At 39.0% G+C, this 11,423-nt stretch overlaps 1 protein-coding gene across 1 annotated transcript; it reads right to left on the reverse strand.

The window, feature by feature from the left end:
* Positions 1 to 2,143: 2,143 nt before the first annotated feature.
* Positions 2,144 to 5,200, reverse strand: LOC120287542 (wall-associated receptor kinase-like 9). Its single transcript, XM_039300363.1, has 2 exons — positions 4,337 to 5,200; positions 2,144 to 3,534 (listed from the first exon to the last, which is right to left on the reverse strand). The coding sequence occupies exons 1-2, from the start codon at positions 5,193 to 5,195 to the stop codon at positions 2,375 to 2,377; spliced, it is 2,019 nt and encodes a 672-aa protein (XP_039156297.1). The 5' UTR covers positions 5,196 to 5,200; the 3' UTR covers positions 2,144 to 2,374.
* Between the last annotated feature and the right edge of the window lie 6,223 nt (positions 5,201 to 11,423).

Raw genomic sequence — 11,423 nt, forward strand, 5'->3', positions numbered from 1 at the left:
AGGCGAGTGAACAAAGGCAAGCCATGAGGTGAGCGGGGAACTGCGAGTGTTGCTCACAAGTGAAGAGGGTTTTAACAGGGCTTTGTTTTCTTCTAGTTTACTTGGTGACAGGTGAGGCCAATGAATAGAGGCAATCGGTGTGAGCGTTGAGCAAAGCGTTGAGCGTTTCACAGCAAGTGGGGTGAGCGTTGATCACAAATGAAAAGTTATTTCTTTCAAGTAAAAATTGAAGAGGATAAAGAAGGAAGATAAAAAAAAAATTGGAGAACAAGGATACTGGAGGAGTAGGACATTGTTTAATGCCATTTAATGCCATTTGTCGCCGTTTAAAATTAGGGTTGTTCTTTAGAATAGATATAAGAATGTTTTGATATATAATATACAATATATCTAAAATATGGTATTATAAATATATATAGTTAGAATTGGTCAAGTTGGGTCAATCATAAACTCCAAAGACCAAGGACCAAGTGCTGGTTTAAGGATTTCAAAACCAAGGATCGACCCAATCCTTTTGGGAACTGACCAAGATGGGCTGAGCCAGTCCAAGGTCGGTTAGGGTTGATTCTAAACCGATGCTTATTCTAATATTTGCTAAATATATCGGCAACAAGCATGAATGTCTACTCATTTCCATGAAACTTGCCTAAAGAAATGCAAGAGACGACTCTTTGATTTATTAACACATGTCAAGGTCAAGGGACAATGCTTTTCTGATCAGTCGTTCCACAACGAAGCTTTCCTCTCATTCTGCCAATTTGGACGGCTAATCTCCTTCGGCAAATCATCAACCACAACAAAGCTCCTCTTCCATTTCTTCCTGAAAAGAGAACTTTTGTTGCTACAGCAATCCACCATTTTGCCTGAAGAGTCTCACCTTAAAATTCTCTCTCTCTCTCTCTCTCTCTCTCTGATTTCTCCATATCTCAGCTGACAAGAAGAATCCAAGCCCCCCAGACCAATCCCAGCACCTAAAGGGATGTTATGAAACAAAAAAATTATAAGCAAACTTTCTTGCAATTCGTTTTCTGACATCGACGACCCTAGTAATCCAGTCGTTCTACTTCAAGAGCCAAATACACCGAAAGAGCGTGTCAAATCTAGCGAAATGGTATCACCAGGGGAGTATTTCTTTCCCATCATGAGAACCAGCTTCGTGGGGAACTTGGTGCGGTTATTTATGCATCTGAGTCCACCTTCGCTTCTGCCTTCGATGTATTTATTGGGACGATAGCAGAAACCCTTACCTTGCTATTTAGGGGAACAAGAATAGGAGAAAGGGATCTACAACATGGTTGGCTGGCGACATTTTTGCCTCCTTTGTGCTTTGGGTGCTGAAGCCATGCCTTTAGGCAAGGATGTGACCCCTTCAGCTGTTTGATGAGTACTTGGGGATGCGTATTTTAGCAGAATCATTGGCTTTCCATTTAGGCTAGAATTACCATCATCCATGTAGCTATGATCAGCTATTGCCTGGCAAGAGGCCAGGCCTTGGAAAGTAAGATTGGCAGTTGATGAGTATGTGTAGCTGCTGGCCACAATATAAGAGACAAGTTGCAAGTAGACGCCTACATAGCAATTGCACGTAGCTGGATAAATGACCAAGCTTTCCGGGAGGATATCTTGTCAGTATTGGATGGAATGCTTTTGATGGCTCTACAACGGAAGAGTTCAAGCCGAGGAGTGAACTGATGGTGAGAGACAAGTATTATCCCCGGGTTGCTCAGAACGTCATGGAGGACCAGCACGAGGCTGGAGGGCCATTGCAGAGGTGTGAGCTCAGTGTGGAAGCAGGGGAATGGCCAATTTCCTGCCCCATGCCAGCACATGGTTGTTGACAGTGGGAATTTGGTTACAAGGAGAGGATAGTGAGGTTATCAAGAGAACTAAGGACAGCTTCAGAGTATTTGTCAAAAGTAACTGTTCTGGCACCCATTTTGTGCATATAAACCAAACAAAACTAGGCACCAAGTGCACTTACTTGGCCCATGTGGGATGTGATCAAGAAACATAAGCTAAGAAGCACTGTATTTTCATTCACCTACTCCACAAGGAACCATTCTTCCAGTCACTGCATGCTCTTTTTAGTCTTCCATATTATCACACAAGAAACACTCTGGATAATTTTGCCAATCATTTTTGTTATCTGCTCTTTCAGTCTTTTAGTTTATCCCAGAAGAACACATTGGCATCAACAGCAAACCGGAAACGAATCGTTTCTTCTCAACGAAGAGTAAAACAACGAAAATCCTCAAAAGATATGAAAGTTGCCAAACTGCACGTAGCTGCTAATTGGATGCTACACATGCTATCTTTGAACCTGTCTGGGATAAACAAAATTGAAGAATGAATGCCAAATGCTCTAGCTTGATGTCTATAAAGAGATGGATTCAATTTTAAGTGACATGGATGTGGTATCTATTGATTCTTCAATGGCATCACCAGGCAGTCCATCTTCGAATACACAAGGACTTTGGCTGGTCTGAGAGAAACTCTGAGATTTTCTAAGTCCTTCAAGCTCCATCACAACCTCTCTCATAGGAGGTCTCTTTCTCCCATTTAATCTCAAACACCTCATGGCTAGCGTCGCCACTGCTAGAACATCCTCCGCCTTCGCTTCATTGGCCACAACAGGATCTAGGATCTTTGGCAAACGGCTCTCCTTCATTAGCATGACAAAGCTTGCAACTAGATGTCTTCCGTCCTCATCTCCTGAGAAGGATGTTGGCTTCCCCTGTGAGTAACTCAACAAGCACAACTCCAAACTGTACACATCACTTTTATCTGTGAAATGACTAGATCGGAAGTATTCCGGGTCCAAGTATCCAAAGGTCCCTTGCACAGCTGTTGTCAGGTGAGTTTTGTCAGATGGAACTGGCCTTGAGGTACCAAAATCAGAGACTTTTGCAGTATAATTGTCATCTAACAGAATGTTCGAAGGTTTTATGTCTCGGTGATAAATAGGAATTGAAGCTGCAGAATGCATGTATGCTACTGCTCCAGCAACTTCACACGCGATTCGATAACGATCTTCCCATGAAAGAGATCTATCTTTGTCCTGCTGATGAATATGCTGGGACAGGGTGCCATTAGGGATGAACTCATACACTAGTAAAGGAAGCTTGGTCTCCAAACAACATCCTATCAATTTTACAATGTTCCGATGATTAACCTGTGATAGAACAACCACTTCATTAATAAACTGCTTGATTTGGCCTGTGTTGATGGCCTTCGACTTCTTCACAGCAACTATGGTACCATCTGGTAGCATTCCTTTGTAAACCGTGCCAAACCCACCTTGACCAAGAACCCTGCTCTGGCTGTAGTTATCCGTTGCTCTTTGCAGATCTTCTTCAGAGAATATTGCTGCTTTTCCATCTCTTCCATAACGTGAGAACTTTTGTTGCAACAGCAAACCGCCATTTTGCTTGAACAGTTTCTCCTTGACAATTCTGTCTCTTTGCTTCCTTAGATATCTGTACAGGCAGTAGCTGAGCAGGGAAAGACTCAAGACTCCCATACCTATGCCGGTACCTAAAGCAAACAAGGAAACTGTGAGATAACAAATTCTTGTTCATCTAGTCAAAATTCTCCTTGTATATCGCCTTATATGACCAATCCGATTTTACAATTCCCAAGTGTGGAACATGTTGGAATACTAACTCGCATGCTCTCCTAAGTCAGCCTATTTATTGGCTATTGCAGTAGATAATAGAACTCTCTTCTACATTACTTCTCTCTGGAAGCAAATTTGCAAAGAAGCCATAAAGTTTTCTGCTGCCTGCAATTTCTTGGTTACTTTGCCGATCCTAAAGGTGTACCATCACGATCACTGCAACATCCCTAGTTGTGACGACATTTAATCACAAACCATAGCTTAGGAGAGAATAAGTCGTGGACTTAAATGATCGTGTTGCAAATAAAGAAGGGAATGATGAATATTTGTGTGAAAAATACCAATAGACTGCAAATGAGATTTATGCATTGTATTTCAATCTATAAGCAAGGAAGAATCATCAGAGAGATAAAGTGCGTCAAATGGAGGAAGGTGCTTGGTAGATAGGATGCGGAGAGCAAGAAGGCTTAGTTTACATAAGTGGAAAGGAAGTACTATGGTCCAAACTGTAGTATGCAAAATGGCGGGTAAGAAATTGGAATAATTTCACCCTTGAGTGTTTTTTTTTGGGTATTGGATGCATAATTTTGCATTATCAAATGTAACTCTCGTTGCTATAGTCACAGACTTTCGTACTGCCATGATCAGAGCCAGAAATAGCACACGATGCAACAGGCATGAAGTGTTGCTGGACGGAATTAGCAGAGAGTTGATGACTACCTATCGCAAGAACCAGCTTGAAAGGAAACTTCTTCTGGTCAGGCATGCAATTGAGGCCATTTCTGGGTGCACCTTCGGCATATCCATTAGGACAATAACAGAAGGAACTCTTGGAATTTTTTGCACAATAAAGCAGAACGAGGATGGGAGTAAAAGCGTTCACCACAGAGGTGTCCGTCAACATATTTGCCTCCATAACGCTTTGCGCAGTGACGCCATATCTTTCTGCGATTGATTTTATAGAATCGCCGTGTGTCACTAGATATGTAAGCAAGGATTCAACCCCATTTGCTGTCTCCTTAGTACTTGGGCATGCACATCTTAGTGGAACCCGCAGATGTGCATCTCTAGCAAGGTCCTCACCATTATAGTAGTTCTGATCATTGAAAGCCTGGCAAAAGATAAGGCCTTGGAATGTAATATTGGCCAAGTTGAAATAGGTATCATCCTTGACCACAGTGTAAGAGGCATGATGCGAGTAAATAGTTCCGGTGCAATGGCAAGGAACTGGAACTATGACCAAGTCACCATACGGTATCTCTTCGGCAGTGGATTTGATGTTGTTGATGGTGGCTATGTCCGACGCGTCTGAGTTGAGCAGTGAGGCGATGGTGAGCGGTGAGTTGTATGCTGAGGTAGATCGAAAGGTCAGGAAGGACTGGCATTGAGTTTGAGGGCCATTGCAGAGGTAGCCTTTCAGTTGAGGTAATGTGGATGAGCAGTTGAGCCGCTGCTCATCGTCGACATATGGCTGTTGACAGTAGGATACGCGATTAAACAGAGGTAAGAGTAATAGGATTGATGTTAAGATCGAGAGGATGAGAGATCCATGGTTTTTGGAATAACTGAGATTCGGCATGCGCATTGCTGCGACTTTTGTATGCAAAGAACCAACTCCTATTCTTGATGGAAAACACCAATTGCAAAGTTGCCGCGGTTGACACGCTAGAAAAATCACCTTCAACAAGACCAATAATTGAAGAACCAAGACTACAAGATTTCCATCCAATCTGAAAAATCCAGTCATCCTGCGGGAAACGTAGCGGCAAACTCGCGGTGTTGACGTTGACGGTGACGTTTATTTTTAAGGCGGCTGAGTTTACAACGTTGTGGAGCTATGGGGTTTGAAAGAAATCGATTTTGAGGTACGGTTGATTGGAAAGAATTTTTAAAATTTGGGGCACCAGTTCTGCACTGTGGATACTTTTGAATATCCACTTCAAATGAGAGTTTTGTTAGAGCGTAAGAGTTATTTTATTAGCGAGTAAACTAGGTTTAGCCGAATCGTAGTTAAGGTAGCGTTTTACTTGATCTTGATTATATTTCTTGCTTATTTGATAGGATTGCAGGTTTGACGATTCGAGTAACTTTTGTAGTTTGGTTTTAGGCCTTACCAACTAAATGATGCTATATCTTCTTCAAGTTTGTAGACCCACATTTCAAGAGCAATATAGATGAATATAGTATGAGTTATGAAAACATTTTTAGTACATAAATTTTTGGATCAAGCATTTACTATTATTTGGCCATTTGTGAATGTTTTTAGAAACACGTTATGAAAGGTATTGTGAAATGCACTGTTTTTCAAATTTGATTTATGAAGTGAGTTCTGAAATAATTTGAGAACTGCTTTATGAAAAGTATTTCTAGTAGATAAGCTGAGTTGCGAAAGTTATATCCCTAGTATATGATATTAATTATGAATTAGATTTTTGGTATTGGAAGATGATGGTTTGATGCTCATAATCACTCTAAACTCGGTTGGGATTTTTGGGTATGCATATTGGTATGAGGAAATCCTTCTGGGCCGAGCCACCGATCGATTATAGGTGAACACCTTACCAAGGACGAAATCTTAGTCTTTTTATTAGTAGGCATTGTGTCGTGACCTTGATTTGATATTAAGCAATAGATTGGTTGATGGAATGAACTATTGACATGTCATATACTATGAAATTGATCAATTGACTAAATCATTAATGTTATGATATTATGGATTTAAGTAATGTTTATCATACATATAAGAGTTTGTTAAAGCGATATAATTCATTTGAATCTTGTAAGTGCATATTATATACGGATTTATGGATAAGTAAGTACTAATATCATTTTGTAAATTGTATAGTGGATATTGATCTATTTAGAAGAGATGTACTATTCTCTAGGCTATAGTTGTTCACACCATTCATCTTAATTGTTGTTTAGGTCCGTCAATTAGTGGCTAATAGAACGAGAGCATTAATGTTAATGTCAAGGCTTTTTGATAGAGATTTTTAGTAAGTTGTATATTTCCAAGCTATATATAACTGAGATGAGTTTGCATAGTTACACACATACATATTCTTTTTTATGGATTACAAAAATTATGATGTTGTAACCAATTTGTTAGTTTATATCATATATATATATATATATATATATATATATATATATATATATATATATATATATATATATATTGATAGTTGGGTTTGAGATTGTGTTGTTGGGTGGAAGAACAGCCGAGTCATCTCTTATTCTTGTTAGATATCGGGTGTGACGGGAGGAACTGTCAAACATTGCTTTGGAGTAGGTTTTCATGTGATTATCAATTTGTTATGTGCTCTTCTGTGTTTATGCTTCCTCTGCCGAAGTACTACTTCCTTCACTTTTGTTACCCACTTCCTTCCCTTTTTGTCATCCGTGAAATGCTCTTTAAGATCCAAAGAAAACAATTTGCTACCTTGGTCCTTTGGAAGTTTTCCACTATCGGTGGGCTCATGAAGGGACAAACCATGGCTCAGAAAACGGCACTAGGCCCTTTCATCCCCAACACAAAACGAAAACAAGTTCAAATTAGAAGAAAATCAGGGAACTAACAAGGAGAAAAAAACAGAGTTGTCATGGTTGAACTTGATTAGTAGATGAAAATCGTCTTCGAGACAGTTCGACCAATCTTGCAAGATTAGGCACCTACATTCTTTCTGACTGTGCTATAATCTATGCTTTAATTGAAATAGTCAATGAGAAATTATTTAGCCAGTCATTGGCTTTTACCCAGCTTTAGACCCAGAAGAAGCATGCAGGCATTGGCGCAACACACAAATTCCGTAGAAAAATTGTTTAAAAAGTCTTTAATCTAGCGAATATTTGTCAATTCAGTTATAAACATTTCAATTTTATCAATTGAATCTTAAATATTTTCATATTTTACCAATGAGAAAAGATTATGTGACAGTTTTTAATCTATTGTTAGAATAACAGCCTATTCTAGATTACAAAAAATAAATAAGAAATAATTATAAATTATCGTAGGGTTGTTTTTTAAGAATTTATGACTCACAACAAACTGTTATTTTCACATTAGCCTAAAAACTATTATGCTAGCAAAGTCCTTTACCAATTAATTTATCTGGTCAATTTTAGTTAGAAATTTCTATCATAGATGCGAACTATTCTACGTGTCATGACCAGCACATAATTTTTTAATTCTTTTTCTTTCTTTTCCTTTTTTTACCTTCCAAGCGTGGCAAGGGCGAGCGAAGCCCTCACTGGTCGCAAGCCCTCACCAAATTTGGGTGAGGGTCAAACCCTCACTAGCGACGCGAGGGTTGGCTGGCCCTATCCGTGACCAATGATCCTTGTCAAGTTTGGTGGAGAAAGAAAAAAAAAAAAAAAAAGAAAGGAGAAAAGAAATAAAATAAAATTTTTAAATATTCCTTTTTTTTTTAATTGTCTATGTCTATAGTAGCCGTCCTAATTAGTGATTTCCATTTAAAATTCACTTGAGGACTCAATTGACAAAACGTGAAAATGTTTATAACTCAATTGACAAAATTAAAATATTTATGACTGAATTAGTAAAAGTGCAATAATAGATTTAAAACTTTTTAGATAGTTTTCCTTGAAATGCATCCACACAAGTTCTTGAAACCAACATAAAAATTGCGTCAATTCTATGACAACAAATTAATGGAGTTACTTGGTAAGTTGGGTTGTGCCGGTGACAAATTCGTGGTTGCTCAGAAATGTCGACCCCAATTGGGGCCCTTGTTTTGCATGAAGTACCGTTAATACAGTTAGCAATCAGTTGTTCAGACAAGGAACAAGTTTGAAGTTTCAAAACGACCGTGATCAAGCGGTTGGACATCCATGCGGTTGGAGATCCATGGAGTGCATGATCGACTCGACCTTGATATTGATTGATGACTGAACGCCTGGATTCAAAAGAGATGGAGATTGAACTTGGCTGCGAAGAGCTTCTCATTTCGTCGAACTCTAGTTAACTCCATTCGAGTAAAATGAAAATCACCTAATGCAGTACTCAAGGTCGAGCTCTTCGGCTTTCAAGATGCATAAGGAGCAAAATAGGCACACGAGTCCAATCTGATCAGACCAATACCAGCACTTACAGGGATGTTATGAAACGAAAGATCTTTAAGCTAACTTTCTTACAATTCGTTTTCTGTCATCACTGACCCTAGAAATCCAGTCGTTCTACTTAAAGAGCCAAGTACACTGAAAGTGTAATATTATGCAATAATGTAATATTATGTTAGTGGGCCCCAAAAGAAGAAACTGAAAAAGAAACTGAAAAGTCAGTAAAACAAAAAGGAGAGGGAGAGGGGCTCAGCTAAATAGAAGCTGAGAGTTCCCTCGACCAAAAAGAAAAAGAAAGAAAAGACGAAGAAGAGGAAGGAGAAGAGAAAGGTAAAAAAGGAAAGGAATTTTGGCACGTGCACGTCTCGGATGCCTCGCCAAGCCGACTCGACTCCATAACACAGCACCCGGTAAGAGATCAAGCCCTTGTTTGTTCGATTGAAGTAATTTTTGGATTTAGGACTTAAATTCGAAATTTTGGAAAATTGAGCGGCGAAGTCTAATTTTGGAGTCGTTAAGCCGCGTATTTTTGCAAGAATGGTAATTTAGGGTGTTGTAGAGCCGTGGGATTCTACGGATCGTGATTTGAGCTTATGGTTTGTCCGAAACAAAATTTCAAAGTTTCCCGCGCGCAGTGAACAGTACGCGTCCAGCAGCTTTGGGCCCGTATTTTGTCATTTTTCGGCTTGATTTTGGGATGGCCAAGTTGGGATTCTTGTGATATGTTTCAAGGGATCTCTATTGAATATAAGTACGTTTAGATCGGGGTTCGGAAGAAAAAGTTAAGGCTTGATCAAGTTTTGCATTTAAACTTCATGTTGCAAATGGCTTGAACAATCGCTTTGGTTATGCGATTTGTTAGCGCGCAGAGGTACTTTTGTTAGAGTTAAGGCGTAACTTAGTCATTTTGTAGTCGAGATAGAATAGATTTTAACATTATTTTTCGGTTATTTGATAGGGCTTTGAGTTCGACGATACGAGTATTGTTCGTTGTTTGGTCATAGACGACAAGGTGAGTGGTACTATATCTTCTTTGGTTTTATAAAATCATGTCTTGAAGTATATATATGTATATATATTGAATTGAGGAAAACATTTTTATTGCATAAAAGTCAGATCGAGCAATTGCTACCCTTTGGTTGATTGCGAATCTTTGAAAAGCACGTTATACAAGGTTTGTGGAGAAACATATATGAAATTGCTTTGCGACTGATTTATGAAAATGTTTATGATGATTTGAGAAACGGATATGAAATGGATGATGGGCTATGTTGCAAAATGTTATTTGTTTGGTTTGAGATATTGATTTCTGGTATTGGAGAATGGTTATTTATGCTCAATATGACTGTGAACCCAGTGAGGGATTTTTGGGGTATGCATACTAGGTTTAGGATATCCTTCTGGGCCTAGCCACCGGCTTTGTAGGTGGAGACCTTGCCAAGGGGAGAATCTTGGTCGCCTTATCACAAGGCGTTGTGTCGTGACCATGGTTAGTTATTGAACAAAAGATTGATTAGTGGATAGACCATTGATATGTGTTTTGATTGAGATTATTCAATGGATTCGACCATTGATACTTGACTTTTTATGGTGATTCAAATGAGTTTTCCATATTAGTATAATTTTTTGATGATAAGAAATAACTTTTATATAATTCGATATGTATTTTATATATTGAATTGGTGTTATGAAATTTGGTATTGCTTTGTATACATGCATAGTAGTTGTTCGATCTGCTTAGAAGATATGTACTACTCACTCGGCTGTGGTTGCTCATCCCATTCCTCCTTTAATCTTTTCAGGTTCCTCAGCTAGCGGCGAATAGAGCGAGTGCGTAGTCGGTGGGAACTTTTGGGGAGTTCTATTTTGTTTTTGGTATGGTTTAAGGAAGTTGTGCAAATAATACTTACTAGTAGTTGGATCGTCTGAGTTTTAAATGTATATCTCTTTTCTCTTTTGATGGATTATAGAAACTACGATGTTGCAACCAATTTGTTGGTTCATCGATATATATATATATATATATATATATATATATATATATATATATATATATATATACATATATGTATATATATATAAGTTAATATCAGTTTGTTGGTTGTGTTTGAGGCTGCGTCCTGTGTAAAGAAGGACGGCCGTGTCATTCCCATTCTTTGTGGTTTTGGGGTGTGATAGAAAGAGCCTATCAAATCTGGCGAAATGGTATCACCAAGAGGGAGTTTCTTGCCCATCATGAGAACCAGCTTCCTAGGGAACTTAGTACGGTTATTTATTCATCTGAGTCCACCTTCGCTTCCACCTACGATGTATTTATTGGGACAATAGCAGAAACCCATACCTTGCTATTTAGGGGAACAAGAGCAGGAGAAAAGGATCTACAACATGGTTGACTGGCAACATTTTTGCCTCCTGTGTGCTTTGTGTGCTGAAGCCATGCCTTTAGGCAAGGAAGTGACCCCTTCAGCCGTTTGAATAGTACTTGGTGAAGCGTATTTCGGCTGAGTCATTGGCTTTCCATCTAGTCTAGAATTACCATTATCCATGTAGCTATGATCAGCTATTGCCTGGCTAGAGGCCAGGCCTTGGAAAGTAAGTTTGGCAGTTGATGAGTATGTGTAGCTGCTGGCCACAATATAAGAGACGAGTTGCAAGTAGACCCATCCATAGCAATTGCATGAAACTGGATAAATGGCCAAGCTTTCCAGGAGGGTATCTTGTTGGTATT

This window comes from Eucalyptus grandis, chromosome 8 (assembly GCF_016545825.1).
Source record: "Eucalyptus grandis isolate ANBG69807.140 chromosome 8, ASM1654582v1, whole genome shotgun sequence".
Classification (NCBI taxonomy): domain Eukaryota; kingdom Viridiplantae; phylum Streptophyta; class Magnoliopsida; order Myrtales; family Myrtaceae; genus Eucalyptus; species Eucalyptus grandis.

Excerpts from the sequence above, each read along its gene's own strand:
- LOC120287542 (XM_039300363.1), bottom strand. The coding sequence starts at position 5,195 with ATGCCGAATCTCAGTTATTCCAAAAACCATGGATCTCTCATCCTCTCG. Across the intron at positions 3,535-4,336 it reads CAAGCTGGTTCTTGCGATAG|GTACCGGCATAGGTATGGGA; the intron begins GTAGTCATCAAC and ends TGTTTGCTTTAG.